The 26607-nt window shown below is 43.8% G+C and overlaps 2 protein-coding genes across 11 annotated transcripts in view; one reads left to right on the top strand and one right to left on the bottom strand.

The window, feature by feature from the left end:
* The first annotated feature begins 729 nt into the window (after positions 1–729).
* Drg1 (developmentally regulated GTP binding protein 1) lies at positions 730–17287 on the top strand. Of its 2 annotated transcripts, none has more exons than XM_017314249.2 (9): positions 730–925; positions 2304–2427; positions 4530–4705; positions 7819–7888; positions 10482–10651; positions 12552–12682; positions 14383–14550; positions 14912–15069; positions 16829–17275. In XM_017314249.2, the coding sequence occupies exons 1-8, from the start codon at positions 884–886 to the stop codon at positions 15033–15035; spliced, it is 1005 nt and encodes a 334-aa protein (XP_017169738.1). In that variant the 5' UTR covers positions 730–883; the 3' UTR covers positions 15036–15069; positions 16829–17275. The 2 variants fall into 2 exon arrangements, with proteins under 2 accessions (XP_017169738.1, NP_031905.1); NM_007879.2 differs by having other exon boundaries at positions 731–925; positions 14912–15034; positions 16829–17287.
* Positions 17288–22605: 5318 nt separating this feature from the next.
* The window catches only part of Eif4enif1 (eukaryotic translation initiation factor 4E nuclear import factor 1), a 42246-nt gene continuing 38244 nt past the window's right edge, over positions 22606–26607 (bottom strand). For 7 of the 9 annotated variants that reach the window (XM_006514842.4, NM_001166548.1, NM_023743.2 and 4 more), the window contains 4 exons: positions 26167–26299; positions 24476–24817; positions 23844–24011; positions 22606–23343 (listed from right to left, as the gene is read on the bottom strand). In XM_006514842.4, coding sequence (XP_006514905.1) covers positions 23105–23343; positions 23844–24011; positions 24476–24817; positions 26167–26299 — 882 coding nt within the window. In that variant the 3' untranslated portion in view covers positions 22606–23104. The remainder of the gene's footprint in view (positions 23344–23843; positions 24012–24475; positions 24818–26166; positions 26300–26607) is intronic. The other 2 variants (XM_017314806.2, XM_006514844.3) reach the window with 1 other exon arrangement.

Raw genomic sequence — 26607 nt, 5'->3', positions numbered from 1 at the left:
GCCTCGAAGTCAGAAATCCGCCTGCCTCCCAAGTGCTGGGATTAAAGGTGGGTACCACTACCCTATGCCTCTCTAAGTGTATTTCTAACAAACAGCCTAGAGAGTATAATGATAAAAGGCACAGTTCTATTTGTCCATCTGACAAATTCGGGACTCACTTCCAGTCACACTACGCTTTAGTGGCTGTAACCTTATTTTACACAATAAAAATGCTTTTATATTTATTTATGCATTCCCTTCTAATTTGTGCTAACATAATTTCCAACTTTTCAACATGATAGCTTCTCCAAGTAATGGCTCTCTCTGGAAGAGCTCATTCGATCCACTAACTGTGGCTCGTTGAGTGCCACACTCCTTCTTTAGGGTTCCTGGTAAACAAAGGATCCCTCAAAAATTGTGCCCCCCACCCCTCTGAGTCTCTCTACAACCCCCCACCCCTCTGAGTCTCTCTACAACCCAGGAAGCCGAGGTCTGTCCTGATGAAGAAAGGGAGCTTCCAAGTATCTGCGCGCACTCTGATGGTCGCCGGGTTTAGGTGCACGCTGGGCACGGGAGTCGAAGGGGCGAGCGCAGGTCCGGCGGGGTGGGGCCGAGCTGCGCGCGACCCTCGGCGCGCTCCGGGAAGTTGGCCCGAGCGACCGCTCTGGTCACCTCACTGCGGGCTCTATGACACCGCGCTGGCTGGCGGGACAGGGAGGAGTCGGCGGAGAAGGCGGAGACCGCCCATCTCCGAGAGCGTCGGCGCGGACTTCTCGCGGAACCGTGTCGCGAGCTTAGCAGATCCCGCGCTTGCGCGCTGCAGTGGTGGCCAGAGGCGCGGCGGGCGCGAGAAGGGGGACCTAACCAGTGTGGAGGCTGGTGTGGCCTTAAGCCCTCCGCCACCATGAGCGGGACCTTAGCGAAGATCGCGGAGATCGAAGCCGAGGTAAAAGGCGCAGCCGGCGCTTCTCTCCTGGCCCTTCTGCGGCGCTGCGGCTCCTCCGGTGTTGCGTCCGCGGCGTCAGGGCCTGGCTTCCACCCCTGTGCCACCAGCTGCCATCGCCCCCGTAGTCTAAACCTGCGCTGCCGCAGCCCCGTCCCCATGCAGCCCCTTCCCTCAGTTCCTCGGGCCTGGGCTTCTCAGCTCCCATCCGCCAGCTCCGTCTCTGCGCAACCTCCCACATCCCACACCCAGCACTTGCTCCGGTTTTCGGCGCATGTCTCGACATTATTTCTGTTTTTCTTGCTTTTTTCTCTGAGCCACACGACTTCTATATCCCAGACTCCGTGATCCGATCACGGGCTTTGAGGTCTTGTCCCGTTATTCCTTGCCCACTTGCCACTCACTGGTGGTCCCCTTTTACACGCCGTTGGTTGTGACGGTAAGATCTGGGAGTAAGTAGATTGTACCTGGATGGCGCGTCATCCCTGAGACCTTCAGGGCTTTTTAAAGTCCGTAATGTGACACCCTTCTTTTAGATTGGGTACCGTAGAAACGAATCAGCAGATGCATTTTAATTCCCTCTGTGGATAGAAATTCGAATGACCGTGGGTCCTTTCACGTTGGGTCTCGTTTGTTTCTTTTGTGGTGAAGAGAATGAACTGGAGAGGGGAGAGGGAATTCAGTTTATTTTTATGTTTCTGTGTGTGTGTGTTCAGCATTACTTAGGGGAATCGTTCTGTTCAGTCATGGTTTCTGGGATTGAGTTTAGGTCTTCCAAGTTTGGCAGCAAGTGCACTTGAGTGTGTCTATCTGGCCCTGGATTTTTTCCCTCTCTCCCTCCCTCTACCTCTCTCCTTTGTTTGGAGACAGGGTCTTGCTACATACTTCTGGATGTCAGGGATCCCATTGTGTAGATCACGCTGGCCTTGAACTCAGACAGATCTGCCTCTGCCTCCAGAGTGCTGACATTAGCCAGGCTTGGTTTTTCTTTTTAAAAAATACTTAGTTGCCTGTATCCTCTTCAGTCTGCAGTTTGCTGGATGCTCGTGAATATGAGCCATTTGGTCTTCCCCTGAAGCAGTATTTCAATAGACAGTTTGTTCACCTTCACCTCTATTGTGGGCGTCTAAGGATAAAAAATAATTCTTAGGTGGAGCTCAGGAGGCCGAGGCCAGTGGTACACTAATGAATTCAATGCCAACCTGGTTTACATAATAAGTTGTAGTACAGTTAGGACCACATAAAGAGACCCTGTGTTAAGAAAAATTAAAATGGTTACACTGACATTAGAAAGCCAAAACATATTCTCAGCTTCTGGGAGCATTCAGGACTTTTCCCCTGGAACGCTGCAGAGTTTATGGCTGTGATTCTTCCCTGATAGATGGCTCGGACTCAGAAGAACAAAGCCACAGCTCATCACCTTGGCCTGCTTAAGGCTCGCCTTGCTAAACTTCGAAGAGAACTCATCACTCCTAAAGGTGGCGGCGGCGGGGGGCCAGGAGAAGGTTTGTAGTTCCATGTAATATGTGTGAATATATAATATGTGTGTGTAAAATAATACAAATATCTAATGTGTGTATGTGTGTTATATATTCATATGCCCATAGACAATTTTTTTTTTGTTTGTGTACTTCTTATCCTGGAACTTAACTATAAAGTCTAGGCTAGCAGTGAACTCCACAGAGTCCATTTGCTCCCCAAGTGCTGGGCTTAAAAGTGCACACCACTGTGTCTGGCTTCCAAGAATGCATTTCTGTGTGTTTATGTGCATAGGAAGACCAGTCCTTTTTTTTTTTTTTAAATTGAGATAGGGTCTTACTTATCCTGAAACTCATCAGTTCAACTAGACTGGCGATCCATCAGTCTCTGGAGACCTGCCTATAATGCAGCAATGGGATCACGGGTGTGTGCTGCTGCTACAGGGCTTTTTTTACCTGTGGGTGTTGGGAATCCACAATTAGGTCCTCATGTTGTGTGGCAGGCACACTGATTACTGAGCCATCTCCTAGCCCAATTTTTTGTTTTTGTTTTTGTCTTTTGAGACAGTGTTTCTCTGTGTAGCCCTGGCTGTCCTGGAACTCACTCTGTAGACCAGGCTAGCCTCCAACTCAGATCTGCCTGCCTCTGCCTCCTAAGTGCTGGGATTAAAGGCGTGCGCCACCACATTAGGTGTAATTAATGTTTTGAGTTGGGTGGTGGTGGCTGGTAGTGAGAACTAGAGGGTAGAGGAAGAAGCCTGATATCAACTTCCAGTTTATGCATGCCCACTCAAACACACAATCTCAAAAGCTATGCACATACAGTACTCCGGAATGAGGCTGGCGGATTGCAAATTCCAGTCTTCCAAACTAGCCTAGGCTATGTAAGTATATCCCATTTCAAAAAATCTGGTCACACCATTCCCAGGGATCGGATAAAATCCAAACCAGAGATAAACACAGAGCCTCAAATCTGTATCTTGTTTTTTGTGGTTCTGTTTTGTTTGAGACACTCTCACTGTATAGACTAGGCTGACCTTAAACTCTCACAGTGCCATCTGCCTCTGCCTACAGAATGCTGGGATTAAAGGTGTATACCTCTAATTCTGGCTTTATTTTTTTGATATTGTTAATATTTTAAATTTATGTGTGGGCCAGGGATAGTGGTATATGCCTTTGATCCCAGCATGTAGGGGGCAGGACAGCCAGAGCTACATAGCTACCCTAACTCAAAAGAAATAATTAAAACAAAACAAAACAAAACAAAATAAAATAAATGTGTGAATATGTGGTTACTAATTGTATGTGCACCAGTGCTTTCAGAGCCCAGAAGGAGTAAAATCCCTTGGAACTGCATGTGTAGCTGCGCATGCTAAGAAATAAGCATGCATGCTTTGTGAAGAGCCATCTCCAACCCCTATGCTATTTTGTGTATGTGTTTTGCCTGTGTGTATCTTTGTATCACCTATGAAGCACCCCTGGAGGCCAGAAGAGCATACTGTATCCCTCAGGGACCCTGAGACTGCAGTTAGAGAAGCTTGCTAGCTGTGATGTGAGTGCTAGGGATTGAGTCTCGTCCTCTGCAAGAGCAATCAGTGCTCCAGCCCCAGGGTTTTATGTTTTTGAGAAAGGATCTTAGTCCAAGCTGGCCCCTAAATTTCTGCTTCCTCTGCTTTTTACCTTCCAAGTGCTGTGACTACAGGCTTGCTCTACTATGCCTCATAACCTTCAGCCCCTCCTCTTTCTCCTCCTTACTTCTCTTTCCTTTTCTCTTCTTTCTTTTTTTTTTTTTTTTTTTTTGAGATTGGTTTCTCTGTATCCCTGGCTGTTCTGAGATCCATCTGCCTCTGTCTCCTGAGTGCTGGGGCAAAGGCATATGTTGCCACTGCCTGGCAGATGAATTCTTTTGTAATCTTTGGGCCTTAAATATTATGCAAAATTGTTATAAATAAAGTGATAAAGGATTTCTTTGTTTTAGTACTGCATTACTATTGAATTGTGAATTTCATGCTTGAGCTGTATTTTAGAAGTTAGAAAACCAGACCAACAACAATATGAAAAGAATTAGGTGAAGTGTACTATACCCAAGGATAACATTTGTGTTTTTGATGTTTCTTACTGTTTTATAGGTTTTGATGTGGCCAAGACAGGTGATGCTCGAATTGGGTTTGTGGGTTTTCCATCTGTGGGGAAATCAACTCTGCTAAGTAACTTAGCAGGAGTGTATTCTGAAGTGGCAGCCTATGAATTCACTACATTGACCACAGTGCCTGGTGTCATCAGATATAAAGGTGCCAAGATCCAGGTGAGTAACATTTTTCAGGCCAAGAAAGGGAAGAAACCCATTGTTTTCATTCATTTAGGAAGTGCTTTATTAATAGCCCACAGTATGTCGGGACTGTCTTTTTATTTAGTAGGCCCTTCATCTCTTTAAGAGTTACTATACTTGCCAGGTGTGGTGGCGCACGCCTTTAATCCCAGCACTTGGGAGGCAGAGGCAGGCGGATTTCTGAGTTCGAGGTCAGCCTGGTCTACAGAGTGAGTTCCAGGATAGCCAGAGCTACACAGAGAAACCCTGTGGGAAAAAAAAAAGTTACTACACTTAACAAGAAAGTTATTAGAGTGAAATAGGACCCATGAAAATATATGAAAAAAAGGGTCTGCTTTTTGATCTGACATTGAGGGAAGATCATCTGAGACGGGGCTTTATATGCACAAAATGACTTGCAGAATTGAGTCTTTTTTAAGAAAAGGTCTTTTAAAAAAATTCTATTATTTATCTTTATTTTATGTTCATTGGTGTTTTGCCTGAAGTTATATCTGTGTGAAGCTGTAAGATCCCCTGGAAGAACAGCCAGTGTTCTTTAACTGCTGAGCTATTTCTCCAGCCCAAGAAAAGGTCTTATTATATAGTAAAGGTTAGCCTTGAACTCCCAGGTTTGTCCTTGCTGCAGCCTGTGAAGTACTAGAGTTAGAGGTGTGCTGACACTACACTTGGGTTGGCAGTGTCTTGACGTTAGTGTGTGTCATATCATAGTTTCTGTTGCTTGGATGGAACACCATAACCAGTTGGAGAGGAAAAGCATTTACTAGGTTTACACTTCCACATTGTAGCCCATCACTGAAGGAGGTCATGGGTGGGTACTGCTCACTAGCTCACTCTCCATGGTTTGCTCAGCCTGGTTGCTTTTTTATTTTAAATTATTTTAATTTTATTTACATGGGCATTTTGGCTGCATGTATGTCCGTGAGGTAGTTGGATCCCCTAGAACAGGAGTTATAGACAGTTGTGAGCTTTCATGTGGGTGTTGGTTAGAGTAGCCAGATGAGCCATCTCTCCAGCTTTCCAGCCTGCTTTCTTAGAAGCTAGGACCACCAGACCAGCTCCTTCATCAGTCACTAAGAAAATGCCTTACAGTTGGATCTTTGGAGGCATTTCCTTGACTGGGGTTTCTTCCTTTCAGATAATTCTAGGTTGTGTCCAGTTGGCCTAAGACTAGGCAGCACAACCAGAAAAGTGAAAATACATTCAATGTGGCTATCATGTGCTTTTTGTTTCGTTTTGTTTTTTTTTAAAAAGTTTTATTTTTATGTAGCTGTCTTCAGACACACCAGAAGAGGGCATCAGATCTCATTACAGATGGTTGTGAGCCACCATGTGGTTGCTGGGAATTGAACTCAGGACCTCTGGAAGAGCAGTCAGTGCTCTTCACCGCTGAGCCATCTCTCCAGCCCTACCACATGCTTTTTTTTTGTTTGTTTGTTTTTCGAGACAGGGTTTCTCTTTGTAGTCCTGGCTGTCCTGGAATTCTTTCTGTAGACCAGGCTGGCCTTGAACTCAGAAATCCGCCTGCCTCTGCCTCCCGAGTGCTGGGATTAAAGGCGTGCGCCACCACTGCCCAGCTCAGAACTCATGTTTTTGCTAGCCCTGGGAATTCCCACCCCACCACCCTGAGGTTATTGCAAGAGCTTTTGTTCTTGCTTCACTGTGGATTCTGGGGATCTGAACTCAAGTTCTCCTGTCTTTCTGTTTTTGAGACAGATTCTTTCTATGTAGCTCAACTGGCCTTGAGTTTGAGATTCTGCCTTTTCATCTGTTGTGGGAGCTACATCTGGCTTGATGTTAGTTTCTGTGAGTTTATTAAGATGGTATTTGCAGGGCTTCTGTGTTTCCTTTTCAAAGTCAGTAGATGTTTCAGGAGAGATACTTTGAAAAAGATCTGCATTCTAATTCTCAAGGTTTAATTTTATTATTAGATTTATTTATGTGTGTATTTTCTCACATGTGTGCCTGTGTACCACTTGAGTCACAAGAGGGTGTTGTGACCCCCTGGAAATGGAGTTACAGATGATTGTGAGCCACCTTTTGAGTGGTGAAAACTGAAGGAACCATGTCTTCTCAAAGAGCAAGTTCTCAGTGCTGTGCCATCTCTCCACCTGCTTAAGCTCTGTACTGTTACAATGTTCATATATGTGTTTCAGAATCCAGCATGTTCCTTAAATGTTCTTTACTCCTTTCTGTCCTAACTGTAGCTCTCAGTGCTTTTGTTCAGTACTTGTGTTAACTGGATTTCTAATGAAGAGCTGCCCTTCACCCATTTATTCAAGAATTTATATAAATGTTGGGTTGTGGATATTTTTTCATGTGTTATAATTCAGTGTTGTACATACTCATATTTTAACAGCTTTGACCATTAGAAAGTTTTTGTTTGCCAGGCAATGGTGGCGCACACCTTTAATCCCAGCACTTGGGAAGCAGAGGCAGGCGGATTTCTGAGTTCCAGGACGGCCTGGTCTACAGAGTGAGTTCCAGGACAGCCAGGGATACACAGAGAAACCCTGTCTTGAAAAAACCAAAAAGAAAACAAAGTTTTTGTTTGTTTGTTCCATTTTATCTTTTTAGTTTTTCGAGATAGGGTTTCTCTGTGTAGCCCTGGCTGTCCTGGAGCTCTGTGGTCTCAGTCATACAGGTAGCATAGAGGTCATCTAGACTGTTACACCTCTGGCCTAGCTGTGGTAGATAGTAGAGCTGCTGGCCATGTAGATAATGCAGAGGCTACCTAGGTTATTAGCCACCTCTGGTCCTGCTTGTGTGAGCTTGGGATGGCCTGGCCCCTTCAGATAACACAGGGATCACCTAGGCTCTTAGCCACTTGTAGTCCCAACCTTAGTGGCAGAAAACTGGTTATCCATTTTTTTCCTTTGAAAAGACAACCCTGGAATTATAACATTTCTGGGTTCCCTAGTGTTATCTGTGAGTTCAAGAACCTTTGTTCTCCCAACACAAAGAAAGGTTGGACTTAGTTCTAATTTTAGATAGTAGAGAAGTCCTAGTATCAAAAGGATACTTGTCAGTGTGATTGGTCTATTCGTGTTTATAACTGGTTTTCCCTTTTTCTCCCATTCTTAATCTTACAGCTCCTGGATCTCCCGGGTATTATTGAAGGTGCCAAGGATGGGAAAGGTAGAGGTCGTCAAGTCATTGCAGGTCAGTGGTCTGGGGCTACCTCCTGGGTATCACAGATAGCTTCTGTTGGATAACACTCGTTTAATTCCCCATTCCTGTAAGTTCAGGCCATTGCACATGTCATCTTCATTTTTTCCCCCAGCATGATCTTTACTCAGTAGAGATCCTTAATTTGTAGTTTGCCTCTAATATATTTTACACTTACATGTATTATTTATATGAATTGCTTTGGCTGCATGTATACATGTGAACCACATGTGTACCTAGTACCTGGGTGGCCAGCATTGGCAGTCTCCCCCTTGAACTGGGTTATATGGCCTGCCACTGTGCCCAGCAGTTTAACTTTTATTTCTTAAATTTTTTAATTCTTTTTGACATCAGTTCTGGGGAATCAAACTCAGGTCTGGATGTAAGTACTTTACTTACTGAACTATCTCCCCAACCTTGGAAGTTCTTATCCTTCTCTCTCCGTAGGTTTTGTTGATCTTATTTATATTTATTATGTTAATAGTGTTTTGTCTGCACGCATGTGTAGCTTAGTGCCCATGGGAGTCAGAAGAGTGCGTCAGATCCCTTGGAACTGGGATGATGCGTGCTAGGAACAAACCTAGGTTCCTTGCAAGAACAAGACGTGCTTTCCGTCATTGTGTCGCCTCTCCATCCTTGGACTTAAGATTCTTTTTTTTTTTATTTTTTGTTTTTTTCGAGACAGGGTTTCTCTGTGTAGCCCTGGCTGTCCTGGAACTCACTCTGTAGACCAGGCTGGCCTCAAACTCAGAAACCCGCCTGCCTCTGCCTCCCGAGTGCTGGGATTAAAGGCGTGGGCCACCACTGCCCAGTGGCACTTAATATTCTTAATATTTATAATGCTTTTAGTTTCTGTGACAGAATATGTCACAAAAAAATTTAAGGGAGAAAAGATTTATTTTGGTTTAAGAACATCTTATATTAGTCAAGAGAAGAGGTCGAGGGAAAGAGAAAGAGGGTGAGGAGGGGACAGTCTAGTAGATACACAAGAAGATTCACCATTGTCATTGCCACCAGCGATAGATAGAAGTCAGTAAATACTAATTAGTAATACCACTGACTGTTGGTAAGGATGTGAAGGACTTGGGAGGTTTTATTCACTGCTAATGGGTATATAAACACCTAGATGACTGTTTAACAGTTTCTAATAATCTATATTTGTGATTCGATGCAACAGTTTTCACTGCTAAAAATTATCTAGGAAAAATGAAAACTTACCCACAGAAAGGCTTCTATATGACTGTTTATAGCTGTCTCAAATGTCCCTCCATAGGTGAATAGCAGGTAGTAGATTACTATTCGGTTATAAAAGAAACAAGTTGCTGATATGTACACAATGTGGTTGAATATTACGTGTCTCCAGGCAGTGGTGGCGCATGCCTTTAATCCCAGCAGTGTGGAGGCAGAGGCTGGTCTACAGAGTGAGTTCCAGGATAGCCAGGGCTACACCTGTCTCGAAAAACTCAAAAAAAAAAAAGTGTCAGAATAAAAGATTTGAGCAAAACAGATGAGATTTTATTCCACTTTTGTGAAATTAGAAAACATATAAGCTACCTATAGTAAAGTACCTATAGAAAGTAGAAAACTGACAAAGGATAAGAGAAATGTGTGCAGCTTTCAGGGGTGATTAAGAATTTTCTATATATTTTGACTGGCTCGTCTCTCTCTCTCTCTCTCTCTCTCTCTCTCTCTCTCTCTCTCTCTCTCTCTATCTGTCTCTTAAATTTTGTCTATTGTTTTAATGCATGTGAGTATATCACCACAGTCCTCAGGGGATTGAATCCCATTACAGATGGTTGTGAGCCACCATGTTGGTTGCTGGGAATTGAACTCAAGACCTCTAGAAGTGTAGGCAGTGCTCTTAACTACTGAGCCATCTCTCCAGCTCCCACCGGCTTGTTTTTGACATAGTCTCACATAGCCTAGATGACCTTAATTTGTTATGTAGCTGAGCCTGTCCTGATCTTTGTGCTGGGATTGCAAGTGTCTGCTGCTATAACTATCTTGACTATCCTGATTATTGGGGTGATTATATATCATTAAATCACCTGCTCAACAACTACAATTTGTTCTTGTAAATGGTAATTCAATTTGGTTGATTAAATTATGTTGAGTGAGGGCTGGAGAGATAGCTTAGTGGTTGAGGACAATGGCTGGTCTTACAGAAAGGGTCCAGGTTTGATTCTCAGCATCTCTATGGCAGCTTGCCACCCTTTGTCTCCAGTGTGGGAGGAGTTCAAGCAAACACTAATACACATTAAAAATACTGTAATTATTTTAGGGTTTGTACTTATAAAACATGTTTCTAAACTTATTTATAGTTTATTATTTAATATATATCTTTCTTTTGATTGTCTTAATCATATATAAAAGATGGGCCAGTTTTCTGTTCCAGATGGTTGTCTGATGACTTTAAAACATAACTGCAAATTAATAGCTAATATAAATATTGGAAATCTTAATCATTTTATATGTACATAACAAGGAAAAACCATCTCTGCCAAGGGGCTACAAACACTTCTGTTTGAGTTTTAGATTTTATTTGACGCTGTTTGTATTCAACTTAGGGTATCATTTTTACCCTCAGTGGCCCGAACGTGTAATTTGATTTTGATTGTTCTGGATGTCCTAAAACCCTTGGGACATAAGAAGATAATTGAAAATGAGTTGGAAGGCTTTGGGATTCGCTTGAACAGCAAACCCCCCAACATTGGCTTTAAGAAGAAAGACAAGGGAGGCATTAACCTCACAGCCACTGTAAGTGGGGAAGGTGACATGGGGCAGATCTATTTTCTGTAAGTGGGGAGGTGACATGGGGTAGATCTGTTGACTGTAAGTGGGGAAGGTGACAGTGGCCAGATCTATTGACTGTAAGTGGGGAGGTGATATGGGGTAGATCTGTTGACTGTAAGTGGGGAAGGTGACATGGGGCAGATCTATTGACTTTAAGTGGGGAGGTGACATGGGGCAGATCTATTGACTGTAAGTGGGGAGGTGACATGGGGCAGATCTATTGACTGTAAGTGGGGAGGTGACATGGGGCAGATCTATTGACTGTAAGTGGGGAGGTGACATGGGGCAGATCTATTGACTGTAAGTGGGGAGGTGACATGGGGCAGATCTATTGACTGTAAGTGGGGAGGTGACATGGGGCAGGTCTATTGACTGTAAGTGGGGAGGTGACATGGGGCAGATCTATTGACTGTAAGTGGGGAGGTGACATGGGGCAGGCCTATTGACTGTAAGTGGGGAGGTGACATGGGGCAGATCTATTGGCTGAGGGATTGGAATGAAAAGTGGATTCAAGTATGCAGAAATGGGTAATTTGGGAATTTTCTGGCTTTTTCCTGTCTTTGGTGAGATCATTCTGTGACCTTTTAATGACTGGTAAGAAAGATAAGTTTTAAGACCGGAGCCATTCCCAAATTTACTTTTTCAACTTTATTTCTTCTTTTTGGTTCTCTACTTAGGGTGGTGCAGGTATTTGGAACAACATGACTATGCATTAGTTGCCAATACCTTTCTGTTTCATTTATTTATCCTGATTTTATAAAGCACTGACCAGAGGCCAAGGACTATTTTAAGCTATGGACAGTGACAAAGGGAGGGAGGATGTAGAGGGAGGCTTAAAGTGGTCATGGACCCTCAACCCTTGTTTTTGTGTAAGTAAACAGTTACTGAGGAAATAGTAGGCAGAAATTTAAGATGAAGAGTAAAATAGGAAAGTGAGGAGGCTCTGTTTGTCCCTCCTCTCCAGACTGCTTGTGTTTCAGGTGGGCCTCAGACTTACAGTGTAGCTGAAGATTACTTTGAACTTCGACTTTTCCTACTTCTGCCTCTTGAGAGCTAGGGTGACAAGTGTGGCCCAGGCTGGCCTTGAACTCACAGAGGTCAGCCTGCCTCTGCCTCTCTAGTGCTGGGATTAAAGGCCTGTGCCACCACACCTGACTTTGTGGCTACCTTGAACAACAAGATTACCTAAGTGATTGTTAGTTTGGTACTGAAGTTAGGACTCTACCCTAATGACCTGTTCTATGTCATCAGTCATTGTCAAATTCTGAGATACTGAATATCAGACTTCAGTGTATGAATTACAGGGAATGGGCTGGGATACAGGACACAATTTAGCACATTACACATCTACTTATGAGTTTAGAAGGTTTTTTTAGAATATAGTAGTTGTATTCTACTATAAATTACTCTCATTCAGGGCAATCAGGGCAATGTGATGAGTTTAAATTTTAGCCAGAATTTTCTAGGTATAGGGCTGGGATATAGCTCAGCAGGTAGGATGCTTGCTTAGCACGTACAGAGCCTTGGGTTGAATTCACATTACCACATTAACAGAGCATGGTGGTGCCTGTGGTCCAAGCTCTTGGGAATTAGAGTTAGGAGGATTAGCGTTACTCTTGGCTATTTGGTGAATTTGAAATCATTCTGAAAAAGAAAATATTCATTCAGGCTGGGCATGCTGGTGCATGCTGGTGCATGCTGGTGCATGCTGGTGCATGCCTTCAGTTCCAGTACCCAGCAGAGGGCAGTTGCTGTCTGTAAGTTCCAGGTCAGCTGGAGCTGCATATTAAGACACTGTCTCAGAAAGAAAAGGACATGCTTCCCTGTCCTCCCTGATTTGTCATTGTCTACTCTATCTGTGCAGTGTCCTCAGAGTGAACTGGATGCTGAAACAGTGAAGAGCATTCTGGCTGAATATAAGATTCATAATGCTGATGTGACTTTGCGTAGTGATGCCACAGCTGACGACCTCATTGACGTGGTCGAAGGGAACAGGTACTCAGTGCGTCTTTGTGACTGAGTTTAAAGCTTTTGAGGGAAACAAACACTAGGTCATGGATCTGGAAGATGTGGGTCAAGGCAACCCAGCTGTGCTGTTGTCTTGTACAGTGAAGTCTTGAGTTCTTAAGGTGACACATGCAGGTTGGTCTTCATTTCTAATTTCTTTCCTTCCTCTACAATTTTTAAAAAATATTTATTTATTTTATGTAAGTACACTGTAGCTGTCTTCAGACATTCCAGAAGAGGGAGTCAGATCTCATTATAGATGATTGTGAGCCACCATGTGGTTGCTGGGATTTGAACTCAGGACCTTTGGAAGAGCAGTCAGTGCTCTTACCCGCTGAGCTATCATCTCTCCAGCTTCCCTACCTCTGCAATTTGATCAATAATGATAATGTTTCCTGTTTCAATTACTTGCTGTAATCTATGCTGCCTCTTCAGCTCTGTCAAGTGGTTGTTGAAGAGAGGGGTCAGTCTGCTCTCTTCAGTTGCCCAATTGAGCAGTCGTTTAAGCCATCTTGCAGAAATCAAGAGAGCCCCAAGATGTTGTCTCTCCCATGCATCCAGACTCTACATGGCTGAAACCTTGTTCTATGAAATAGCACTACTGTTAGCACTTGAGTAATTTAAACCAGGGCGTGGAAGTTATTCCTCACATTGACAGAGAGTCTTCTTTCTTTTTGTGTTTATATGAAGAATTTGACTTTAACTGAAAATAAATGCTTTGGGCATTTTAAGTGAAGCAACTAAATCTGAGAAGTTGCAGCTAGCCTAATTTTTAGTAGTCTTAGCTGTGATACTGATTGGACACTAGGAGTTTAACATTCCTAAATGGTATACTTTAAAAATAAATTTAGGGCTGGAGAGATGGTCCAGTGGTTAGGAGCACTGACTGCTCTTCCATAGGTCCTGAGTTCAGTTCCCAGCAACCACATGGTGGCTCCCAACCATCTGTAATGAGTTCCTGTGTCCTCTTCTAGTATGTCTGAAGACAGTGACAGTGTACTCATAAATAAGATAAATACATCTTTAAAAATAAATAAATTAATAAATTAATTAGTTAATTTAAAGGCACACATCTTTAATCCAAGAGGCAGGTAGATCTTTTGAGTTGGAGGCCAGCCTGGTCTCAGATTGAGTTTACCATGAGCTGGGGCTATTATAATTCAGTGACTCAGTGCTAGCCTACCATACACAATGCTCTGCTTTTATGTGGATGTGCCTGGACCTGGGTACAAGTGCCAAGGAGGCCAAACAGACCAGAGAGGGATCCACTGGAGTTTGAGGCTGTAGTGAGCTATCCAGTTTGGATAGTGGTAACCAAAGTGAGGTCTTGTGGAGGAGCGGCAGGTGCTCTTGACTGCTGCACTCTTCCCCAGCTCCTTGCATTCCTTTCTGAAGAGAACTCAAAAGGTATATTCAATATTATTTTGTGTGTGTGAGAAAGCGACAGAGATGTGAGTGTGTATACGATGGCCACGTGGAGGTCAGAGGACAACTTGGTCGAGTTGGTTCTTGCTCCTGGAGTTCTAGGGATTATTCTCGGGCCTTAGGCTTGCCTGGAAGGTGCTTTCACATGCTGCTTCCTTTGAGCCTTGATGATGGTTGCTTTGGAGAGCCTCTGATTTGTGGCTCAGGTGAAGTTACTGTTTTGTCAGCAGCCCAAGTTAATAACTTTTCTTCTCCTTCCATAGAGTTTATATTCCCTGTATCTATGTATTAAATAAGATTGATCAGATCTCCATTGAGGAGTTGGATATTATCTATAAGGTGCCTCACTGTGTACCCATCTCTGCTCATCACCGCTGGAATTTTGATGACCTTTTGGAGAAAATCTGGGACTATCTGAAACTAGTGAGAATGTGAGTCTTTTTTTTTTTTTTTTGAGACAGGGTTTCTCTATATAGACCTGCCTGTCCTGGAACTCACTTTGTAGACCAGGAATCCATCTGCCTCTGCCTCCCAAGTGCTGGGATTAAAGGCGTGCACCACCACTGCCTGGTGAGAACGTGAGTCTTGATAGCTTTCCGGGATCTGTAACAAAATGGCTCTTTCTGGAGATAGAAGCAAAGTGCTTCCTATAGGCTGTTGGTCATGTTGAGGTCATGTCCTGAGACTGGAGATTACCCTGGCCTGATCTCAGAGTGATAGAAGGGTGGTTTATGTTAAGCTCATGCAGACTTTTAAGAAGGCAGCAACCCTAATGTCTTTTCTCTGTTCTAGTTACACCAAACCGAAAGGCCAGTTACCAGATTACACATCTCCAGTAGTGCTGCCTTATTCTAGGACCACTGTGGAAGATTTCTGCATGAAGATTCACAAAAATCTCATCAAAGAATTTAAATAGTAAGCATCGTGGGCATGTGACCTCTCCTCTCCTTGTGAGTTGATGTTATTAATAGTACTAATTCTTAGAGGAAACCAGGTAACAAATAGGCTTCTGAAGGGATTTCGTGATTTCTCTATATCTCTTCTTGTAACTATGTAGCCCTGGCTAGTCTGGACCAGGCTAGCTTTGAGTTTACAGGTCATTGAGGTCTGCCTACCTGTCTCCTGACAACTGGGATTATGGGTGTGTACTAACACGACTGCCCTCCTCTTAATGTTTTTTTTTTTAAATGTATGTATGTATGTATGTATGTATGTATGTATGTATGTATGTATGTATGCTTGCCTCGGTGTGGTGCTGGGAATCACACTTTTGTTCTTTGCAAGAGCAGCAATGCTCTCAACCACTTAGCCATCTCTCCAGCTACCTTTCAGTGTGGTCCTGGCTGTCCTGGAACTCACTCTGTAGACCAGGCTGGCCTTGAACTCAGAGAGCCACCTGCCTCTGTCCTGGAATGTTGCAACTAAAGGTATGCATCACCAAGGCCTAACTTTCTCAGTATGTTCTTAAAGCCATGCCTGTGTAGTTGGAACAAGAGTTCCAGATGCCTCTTCAATTCAAGAGTGTTTGGTGGGACGTAGGTTTCTGCCTTGTCCTCATTAATTCACTTTTCCTTTGGCAGATATTACTAGTTTTAGAGGCTGGGGAGATGGCTCAATGGACAAGAGTGCATGCATTGAAAACAAGAAGACCCTGTGTTCAAGCCGGGCGGTGGTGGTGCATGCCTTTAATCCCAGCACTTGGATTTCTTCTTTTTTTTTGGTTTTTCGAGACAAAGTTTCTCTGTATAGTCCTGGCTGTCCTAGAGCTCACTCTGTAGATAGACCAGGCTGGCCTGGAACTCAGAAATCCGCCTGCCTCTGCCTCCCGAGTGCTGGGATTAAAGGCGTGCGCAACCACGCCCGGCACTTGGATTTCTTTTAATCCCAGCAGATGGATTTCAGAGTTCGAGGCCAGCCTGGTCTACAAAGTGAGTTCCAGGACAGCCAGGGCTATACAGAGAAACCCTGTCTCGAAAAAACAAAAAACAAACAAGACCTGAGTTCAAATCCCCTGCTGTCACATAAAAGCTGTGCATGCCCCACATGCCTATAAGCCCAGCATTAGATACAGGTGGAGGCTGCAAGCTTGCTGGCAAGCCAGTTTAGCTTTTTGCTTTATTCATTTATTTTATGCATATGAGTACACCACCATTGCTCTCTACAGACACACCAGAAGAGGGCATCCGGCCCCATTACAGATGGTTGTGAGCCACCAGGAGGTTGCTGGGAACTGAATTTAGGGCCTCTGGAAGAGCAGTCCATGCTCTTAACCACTGGGCCATCTCTGCAGCCCTCTGGAGAAGCTTCAAGTGCACTTACCTGCTTAGACACACCTTCCTAGCCTGCTTTGCTTTTGTTTTTTGAAACATGGTTTCTCTGTGTAACATCCCTAGTTGTCCTGGAACTCACAAAGATTACCTGCCCCTGCTTCCTGAGTGCTGGGATTAAAAGCATCTTCCACTCCTGGCTCAGTTGGTTTAAACTAATTGGCTGTTGAATGACAGCGATCCCATGACTCAGTGTGCAACACTGCTTTAGCAAGTGGCTTTGACTGTTTGTTTATTCTGATGTATTTAGAAGAGGGCTTTTATCTGTTGTAGTTCTGTGCCTTTTAAGATCCAGGATGCTAAATTTGATAAGCTGGCACCTGGGCAGTTAGGGAAGCAGCTGCTTGCTACAGCCACTGACTCTTTATTCCTCTCCATACAGTGCTTTGGTCTGGGGTCTGTCTGTGAAACATAATCCTCAGAAAGTGGGTAAAGACCACACATTGGAAGATGAAGACGTCATTCAGATTGTGAAGAAGTGAAGTCCTCTTGCCATCTGCTGGCTGGCCACAGCAGTGTTCCTTATGACTAAGTACCTTCCTCAGCCCCTCTGTCTTTGGCAGCCTCTGGATTGGGATACAGGGATTGATATGGAGACTTATCAAACTGAAACACCACAATTTTTTTCTTTCCGGAGATAGGGTGTTATGTATTTCAGGCTGGCTTTGAACTCTTGCAGCTGAGGCTGGCCTAGAATCCCTTTCATCAGCCTCCATCTCCTCAGTGCTGGGCTTACCACTGTGCACCTTTAGCTCCTCAGCAACACCACTTTCCCTACTTTGCTGTCACTTCTATTGAACTGTATAAAGAAGCTGGTGGGCCCGCTGGCCATGTGTCGTTATTCATGTGAGGTTTGCTGTGTGATGAGGTGAATGAGGCAACGCCTGCTTGGTCATAGGAAATGGGACAGAGAATGGGACCTGTGTCCGTTTGTCCATTGGTAGTGTGCTGTAATGATAGGCTTTCACCTGGGCTTGGCTTTCTGTCCTTTCAAGTGGTCCTTCTCAGGACATTGGAGAGAGGAAGGTATAATAGGTAAAGTTAACTGCAGATTTTTCTCCAGCGCAATAGTCTCTGGATTCTGAGCTGAGCGGACTGCTGTGATGAGGAGGTATTTTCTTCATTTATATTTCCAATGCTACTCTGAAAGTCTCCCAACCCCCCTCCCCTCGCTTTCTTGGCCCTGGTGTTCCCTTGTACTGAGGCACATAAAGTTTGTAAGACCAATGGGCCTCTCTTTCCACTGATGGCCATCTAGGCCATCTTCTGCTATATATCCAGCTAGAGACACGAGCTCCGGGGGGTACTGGTTAGTTCATACTGTTGTTCCACCTATAGGGTGAGGTGCAAGTTGTCTATTAGCCCTTTCTGATACCCTCTTTTGCTGTCTGAAGTTATATATATATATATATATATAAACACTACAGAGAAACCCTGTCTCAGGAAAAAAACAAAAAACAAAACAAAAACAAAAACAGGCTGAGTGACAAGAACCACCATACAGTGAATATTTCCTACGACTGACACTGTGCTAAGCAGCTTCCAAAACCCTCCCCTTAATACCAGCAATCCCAACCTTAAAAGTTAATGCCACTGTTCCATGTACGACACGATGAGATTGAGGCTCACAAATACAGTAATCTTTTTTTTTTTTTTTTTTTTTTTTTTTTGGTTTTTCGAGACAGGGTTTCTCTGTATAGCTCTGGCTGTCCTGGAACTCACTTTGTAGACCAGGCTGGCCTCAAACTCAGAGATCCGGCCTGCCTCTGCCTCCCAAGTGCTGGGATTAAAGGTGTGTGCCACCACCGCCTGGCTGGAAGATTATTTTAATGTGGTCTGCAGTGATGATAGAGGAGGCCTTGAGAAAGACAGGAACGTCTTTGTAGGAGAACAGACTTTGCTTCTTCTGTCTTCAAAGGAGATGAGCTAGAGCCTTCAGAGGTCTGAGGAAAGCTGTGGGCCTTACCACACACTACCCTTCCCTCAGGGCTCCGTCTGCTGCCCTAGAGCTAGCTCTCTTCCTTTCTCCGGGTTTAAAACTGTCCTTGGAATCAGGCCTCTCAAGCCTCAAAATATAGACTGGTTTCTCACTAGGACATTGACTGATAGGCTATGACTGAAAGCCTGTCCCCACACTAAAGAATTGGTTTCCACTGGGCCGGAGAGCACTGGTTAAGAGCACTGACTGCTCTTCTGAAGGTCCTGAGTTAAAATCCCAGCAACCACAAGGTAGCTCACAGCCATCCGTCATGAGATCTGGGATGTCTGAAGACAGCTACAGTGTACTTACTTATAAATAAATAAATGGTTAAAAAAAAAAAGAATTGGCTTATCAGAACTGTGGAATTTCCAGCTAGGTTTCTTCTCCAGTGAGAGCCTAGATTTTTGGAAGTCCTCAGGCCAAGCAAAAATTTACTTTGCTTTAGCTTTGTACTTCAGGATGCTGAAAAGAGAAGGAAGTTCAAATCCTGTACAAGGCCTCAGTGGTTTTGAAGAGGCCTTGAGTCCATTTTTTAGTACCCCTCTACACTCCTCCCACCCAGTTGCTAGCCCAACAGGATTTGAGAAGCTGGTGTGACAAATACCTATATTGGCATTTGGAAGGTAGAGGCAAGAGTGTTAGGAGTTCAAGGCTCACCTTGACTTGAAATGCTTTCTCCAGCCAAACATACATGAATTTACCTTTGCTCTTGGGGCTTAGACTTGATGGTTCTGAATGAAGATAGAGTTTGTATCAGATACACTAGCTGGGAATGTGCTGCCCGTTGTTGGGATCTGCGGCAAGTGTTCTGGCCTCTTCCCCCCCAAATTGAAACGAAGACCTCACATGGATTTGTACTAGAAGTAAGGTTTGGAGCAAAACAGTAGTGTAGCTTATGGCAGGAAACACTATCAGAGATTGACTGCAGGCTGAGTGAGTGGGGGTACGTAAGGACCCAAAGCTATGTAGCCTAGCTTCTCAAGGTGTCTAAAGAAAGGAAGGGTAGATTACCAATGAGCAGAGTTTGGGCTTCTCTATTTTTAAAGTTTTAAAATGTTTATATCAAGGCAAGGTTTCTGTTGTCCTTGCTGGTCTGGAACTAGATTGGCCTTGACCTAAGAGATGATGCGACTTCTGCCTCCCAAGTGCTAATTAAAGGTGTGAGTCACCACGCTTGCCTTGGTGTTTTCTATTTATAGGTTATATATTCATTTTTCCTATTGCATGTCACTTCCCAAATTACATCTCATCTAGTCATCTGTGCACCCAATCACAAATAGGCATAACCTGGTAGATTTCCACTAAAAGTTACTTAGAGGAAGTTTGTGAATTTATTATTACAGGCAAGCCATGGAAATGTGTGTAGCTGTTGCAGTTGGTTTGAGGAGGTGTAAGTGCATGGTGTATTTGGTAGAGAGACTAGGCTGCCTAGTTCATTATGAGAAGATATGTACAACACAAACGAAGTAGGGTCTCAGGTTCAACTGTTAAGCTTTCTTGCCTCAGGCTGCTGGAGAGTTGCACTCGTACTTATTCACTCAATTCATTCTTTGGCCAGGTGGGTGGTGGTGGTGGTGGTTCACACCTTTAGTCATAGTGTTGAGGAGGCAGAGGCAAGAGGTTCTGTGTTTGAGGCCAGCTGGGTCTATAGATTGAATTCTAGGAAAGCCAGGGCTGCATAGAGAAACCTGTTTTCAAAAGAAAAAAGAAAAAAAGAAAAGACGAATGGTGTATGTGTGTGTTTGTCAGTCATCTGTCTGGAATTGAATTTGAGATCCCCCTGCCTCCCAAGTGTCCTGATTAAAGGCATAGTCTATATAGCTGGGAGTGGTGGCGCACACTTTTAATTCTAGCACTTGAGAGGCAGAGGCAGGCGGATCTCTGAGTTCGAGGCCAGCCTGGTCAACAAAGTGAGTTCCAGGACAGCCAAGGCTACACAGAGAAACCCTGTCTCGAAAAAACCCAAAAAAAAAAAAAAAAAAAAAAAAGAGTAAAGGCATAGTCTACCACATCCACTGAGGTGTGTTCTTACAGCCAAAGACTTTTTCTCCTGAGGTCTAAGGGAACCTCGTAGTATGAGTCTCATGACATGGAATGAATTTCCTGTTTTGTTTTCTTGGCCTTAGTTAAGCTAAGCAGACCCACTATTCTGCACCACTCATTAGTTAGGATGCTAACACTCATTTAAGAGGTTAATGATTGAAAAGGCATTTTCACAGAAACCATATGGCGCTCCAGTGGCTTTCATTAGGTCATTTGAGAATCCAGATTTTCTCATCTTCTCTATTCACTACAGGTTGTTGGCAGTTTTGGCCAGTTAGCTCACCTTGAAAATGGAAACATGTCTGACAAGAGCCTTGAGCTGAATATCATCCAGAGTATTTGCTAGAGACAGGGTCTTAAGTCTCATTAAATTGCTTAGAAGTGTGTTTAGTCCTATAAACTATGTCTCATTTGTGTGTCCTTCACAAAGAGCGCTAGTGTCGATCATCCATTAGCCTAGCCTATAAAGGTGACACAACCTGGTCAGTCCCTCTGTATGTCTACTATTTCCCCTTCTGATTTCTACTATCTTCTCAAGAACTGGTTCTTCAGCTTCCTTTGGGAAATGTCACTTTTTAATGATGTGTGTTTTGCTTATGTATATGTCTACATACTACCCATGTGCTTGGTCACTGCAGAGGCCAGAAGACGGTGTCAGGTGCACTGGAACTAGAGTTAATGACAGATGTGAGCCATAGGGTGCTTTGTTCACATCTTTCCAGTCCCAAATGCGTCTAAACTTATGTGATACATACTAGATTACCACAAAATTGCTCCAAAGACACCTTTCTCCCTCTGAGATGAATCTCTGGCTGGCCTTGCTCTAGGCAATCCTGTGTTCAATTCAAGGACTGAATTTGATTACATCGGTAATCCAGTGCCCCAGGCATTTCTGCTTTTTCTGTAAGGTTCTTATCCCCTGGAAGACTGTTTACGTATTCATTTTTTTTTGAGACTAAGTTTCAGGTAGAAAAAGCTTGCCTTGAACTTCACTATATAGGGCTTATCTTGAACTCTTGTGGGTCTTCCACCTTTCTTCAGTTAGCTTCTGTACACTGCCAGACATGAAAATCAGATCCATTTATAGATAGATGGTCATGAGCCACCATGTGGGTGTCTAAAATTGATCTCAGGACCTCTGAAAGACCAGCTAGTTCTCTTAACTGCTGAGCCATCTCTCTAGCGTGTCTATACACATTTAATATCCCCTTGTTCCCTTTCTGCTTCATCTTGCTGATCATGATTAGTGTTTGCCTTTGTTACCTGTTCCATCAGCTTCAGCCTGAAGAGTAAGTAGTTCTCTATTGGCAGTTTGACACATCCTGCCCTTACCTTACTACCACTGTTGGCTCAGCAGACACCCAGGATAAGTGCACTAGTGTTCCTTTCCTGACCAGTGGGACTGCTTTTTCCAGATTCCTCTTGAAGCTGAGGAGGCAGTGAGAGCATGATGGCATCTAATGAGCTTGGAAGTACCAGACTGCCCTGATCCACAGCCAGGTTTTGCTGAAAAGTGACCAGTTTGTCCTCCTCCAGTAGAGTGGGCAGCTGAAGGATTATAATCTACTGTCAAGACTTGGAGGCCCCTGCAGTCAAAGTCCAATAGAATATTATGAAATGGAGAATGGCTTATTTTAATCTCTATAGTGGAATTAAAATAGCATTTATGGCCCCAGATCCATAATTAATCCAATGACTGGTCAAATTAGCTTGAACCTGACTGAAAAACCTGCAATCAGTATAGTATCTTTCAGAATGCTTTACATTCAATTTATAATACCAGACTTCAAGTTGTAAGTTAACAATTTTGAGAGAAACTAATGCAGCAGAGGCAAGGGAAAGACTTAAATTAATGTGACCATTAATTAGTTGGAGTCAGGCTGGATTAACATTGTGCCAGTAAATTTCAGAAAAATTACTATATGACTTCTCTGTAAACTTTGATTTTGTAGAGTATAATATTGATTCCTTGATACTTGCCACAAGCTACTTTCAGGGTTAGTCCAGCTTAAACTAATGCTATCAGAACTTTATGTGCAGAAGAAATTCCAGAAGTCCTAAGGTAAAATTAAAACGTGAAAGGAACTCATTTAGACTGTCTTAGTTCATGGAAGAAATAAACACAGTACCAGCCATATCGTTCACACACGTGGCATATGTAACTTTTAATAAACCAAAAGAAAAAGTCCCAAATATTCAAGTGAAAAAAATCCAAACAGTTGACACAAGCCTAACTGATAGTTACTTTATGTACAGCTGTATGTATAAGTTCAAAAAAAGCTACCCTATTTGTATGTACAAAAGTTTATACACAGGTCTGTACATAAGGGTCTATACATTTTATTTTTTCAGAACCCTTAGGTGTCACCTCTAGAAGACACCAACACTTCATTCACATATTTTATAAAAGAAAGACTTCCAGGACTGACAATCTTGTATCCCTTGTATTTGAACCATGTAGGTTCATTCGATTTAACAGCCTTCTGTCATAATGTAGATCATGGTAGGTATGTGGATCCCCTAAACATCTTCACATAGTGTGCTCCAATGTAAAAGCCCATTACAAAGAGGGAATGAGAGTCATGACCAGGGTGTCACCACAGGTCCAGGTATGGGTGAGCCAGCCTGCCCTCTTCACTGTCTATATTCCAGTTCATCTACACTGATGACTTTGGTGGGCATGGAGGGCAGAGGCTGCTGTAGCACATCTGAGCCAAACCATTTGGCAAGGCCCACAGGGGAGCTGCTCCTTTGGCTGGTACGATGCTCCAGCTGGGAGTGCATGTGGGGCATGCCCGACCGGCTGGGTACATTCTGAGGAGTCTGAACGCTGATAGCTGCTGCCTGGGAACTAGAGCCTGGAGGATGCAGAACTATGGAGAGAAGAGTGTCAGTGCAGCAAAGTAGCTCTACTCTACACCTCACCCACAGAACCCCACAAGTCTACTAAGACCACCCTTGGATACTCACTCCCAAGTCCTGTTCTCAGTATTGACAATATTTTCTGACCTACTTTGCTTGAATGGTTTGTTACTTTGGGGGATGGGAAGTCTACCAGAGGATTTAACCAAAGGCTTCCTAAAGTGCAAAATGCAACGTAAGAAAATGCAACGTAAGAAAGCCCACCAAGGCTGACATGTTCACATCTCAGCAAAAATTCTCAGGCTTATAAGAAGTGAAAAACAGAGCTAGAGCATGGCTGGCTCCGACTGTCCTTGCAGTAGTAATAATCCCTGAGACTGCACAGGTCAGTTCACTTCACCTGTTTTTCTAGTGACACCTAAGAAACAAAGGGGCAGTGATAACTATTGCTCCTGGAAATCTCAGAACTTTCCAGTGTGATCAGCTAACCTGGCCTATTTCTAAACCTTACCTGAGCGCTGTAGCTGCTGCTGCATCACCGCCAAATGCAGAGGGGTCCCAGGACGAGGGTTTAGGAGAGGGTGACTAGCAGCAGAGACCAAAGGGTACAAGGGTTGACCCAGGAGTGGGCCAGATAGCCCCTGTAAAGGAGCCATGTCTATCCCAGGAGGAAGCACACCTGATGGGGAGAAAGAAGAAACTCATGAGTTGTAGATGTTCCTAAAAATGTCAAAGTTTACTACTTTTGTTGATTTGGATACTTACAAGGAGGTGGATGTGGTGAACACTTGCCACCATACATGTACCAGGGTACATGAATATGCATACACAGACACAATTGTAAATGAACGCCACAGCCAGGGTTCCTTAGTGTACCCTGGCTATCCTTGAACTCAAAGAGATCCACCTGCCTCTGCTTCCTGAGTGCAGGGATTAAAGGCGTGTATTACCACTGTCTGGCAGGTTTCCTAATCTTTTTGTGAGCTAAGGAAGTGAGACTGGATTGGACTCACTACTTAGGTAGAAGAATTTAAATCTAGTAAGATCTTTTTGGAATACTTAGTATAATGTAACATTTAATTAGTGGCAGCAATTTTTATACTACGACCAATAACCAATGCCCACACCCAGTCAGAAACTCACCAGCTTGGAGCAAACTTGGAAGATGCTGTGGATGTACCCCTTGGGCTATCAACCTTTGGACTAATCCTGGGTGAAGCTGGTGTGCAGGTCGAACAATAGGAACATGAGGGACAAGGGGAACTTGGTGGGTAGGGCGGAGAAAAGGTGTTCCTGGGACTGGGGATGCCAAGGTAGGTGTTTTCCTTCCTGCTGTTTTAGGTCGATAATCTTGTTCTTTGGTATAACGGCTGGTCTGGGAGAGTGGGGTGGAACATGAAGACCGCTGTAATGTTGAAAGCTTAGGATTTGTCGTAGAAGAGTCTTGATCAGTATTGGGTATGGGATTGGATGACAGCAGGTTCTCTGTAAGGATTCATTTACAGGACATTTTGATATCCTTTATCAATTTATTTCAATTCCCAACAACCCAGCAAATCTTACTTTTAAAAATTCTGACAATTCTTTTTTCCTTTTTTTTTTTTTTGGTTTTTCAAGACATGGTTTCTCTGTATAGCCCTGGCTGTCCTGGAACTCACTTTGTAGACCAGGCTGGCCTCGAACTCAGAAATCCACCTGCCTATGCTTCCCAAGTGCTGGGATTAAAGGCGTGTGCCACCATGCCGGCTCTTTTTTCCTCTTAACCATGTTAGATGCTTTCATGGAAAGTCATCTATTTGCTTTAAATGTAGACAGATGCACAGCTGGTACTCTCCATAAGCCCCGGAGTTGAGTTATGGTCATAGAGTAGTTAGGCCTTGAGCTAGGAATAGATGCCCACATTTTATTTATAACCTTATTTTCTTATATTATGATGTATATGGATGGTGTTTTGCCTGTATGTATGTCTGTGTGCCTGTCGAGTTCAGTGCTCACAGAGGCCAGGGGAGGGTGCTAGGTCACCTAGGGCTGAAGTCACAAAAGGTGAGCTATCATGTGGGTGCTGGCAATTGAACCCAGGTCCTCTGGAAGAGCAAACAGTGCCCTGATCTATCTCTCCAGTCCATAGATGCCAAGGTCTTCAAATTCTTTGCTGAAATAATTATTTTTGATGTTGTCATTTCCTTTCTTGGGGAGTGAACATGAACCCATGGTCTTGTACATGCTGGCAAGTATTCTACTACTTAGTACAATTGAGCTGCATTCCCGGTGCATAAAGGAATAACTCAAAAACCTCTGACATAGTGTTACAAAACAAAAAGCACAAGTTGCCAGGCATGTAGTTGAGGCACCTTTAATCCTAAGACTTGGGAGGCAGAGACCAGTAGATCTCTGTGAGTTTGAGGTTAGCCACAGCTACACAGTAAGATCCTGTTGCAAATAAAACAAACAACCTGTAACAGAAACAACAACAACCCTGCATCTATCCCCCTATCTACCTGGATACTCTTGAAGAGGACCTCTTCCCAGCACCCACATGTGGCTCACAATTCTAGAGGTTCTGATGCCCTCTTCTGGCCTCCTTGGGCACTGGATACACATGATGCAGACATACCACAGGCAAATACACAAATACGTTAAAAAAAGAATTGAGCTATATCAATATGCTAAATGAGTTTGTTATTCAACTTGAAAGATGGTAAGAATCATAAGCTAAAGCACATCGTTACCCCGGCTGGCCACAATGTCAAGTGAGCAAGTTTGAGCTCACTAACCCATCTCCCTGACACTGCAGTCACTCATGCCTATGTTCTGACACAGGTAAGCAGCAGTACCTTCGCTGGTCTTCTGAGTATCCTCTTTACCATCACCAGGAACCACCATTCCAGGTGCCATTTCCTCCTTGGTTTTCTCTCTGCTTTCATACATCTTCCGGATCACTGAGGTAGGGGTGAAGGAAGGAGAAAGCTGCAGAGAAGAGGCAGAGATCAGCACACTCAAGTGCCTTTGCCTAACACTAAGCCAGTGCTTTATCTTTTCAGGACACTGGGAATTAAGCCTAGGGTCTTACATATGCTTTGGAGCACTTGACCACTGGGCTATGCAGCACTCGCTCTTAAGCCTAGCTTTACCAGGTGAAGCCATCTTCAACAGGGTAAAGAGTTCCCATTTTGTTTACTTGGGCAGAGGTAATTCTAATGTTCTGACCTATAGCTACTACAAGAGAACACAAAGGGGCAAGTAGTCATTGTCCCAAGAACTTCAATCCATCTTTG

Source organism: Mus musculus, chromosome 11 (genome assembly GCF_000001635.26).
Source record: "Mus musculus strain C57BL/6J chromosome 11, GRCm38.p6 C57BL/6J".
NCBI lineage: Eukaryota > Metazoa > Chordata > Mammalia > Rodentia > Muridae > Mus > Mus musculus.
This window is presented reverse-complemented; position numbering and strand designations above follow the sequence as displayed.

Coding starts and splice junctions, on each gene's coding strand:
- Drg1 (NM_007879.2), top strand. CDS start 884: ATGAGCGGGACCTTAGCGAAGATCGCGGAGATCGAAGCCGAG. Junction 10,652..12,551: donor GCATTAACCTCACAGCCACT/GTAAGTGGGGAA, acceptor CTATCTGTGCAG/TGTCCTCAGAGTGAACTGGA. Junction 12,683..14,382: donor GACGTGGTCGAAGGGAACAG/GTACTCAGTGCG, acceptor CTCCTTCCATAG/AGTTTATATTCCCTGTATCT.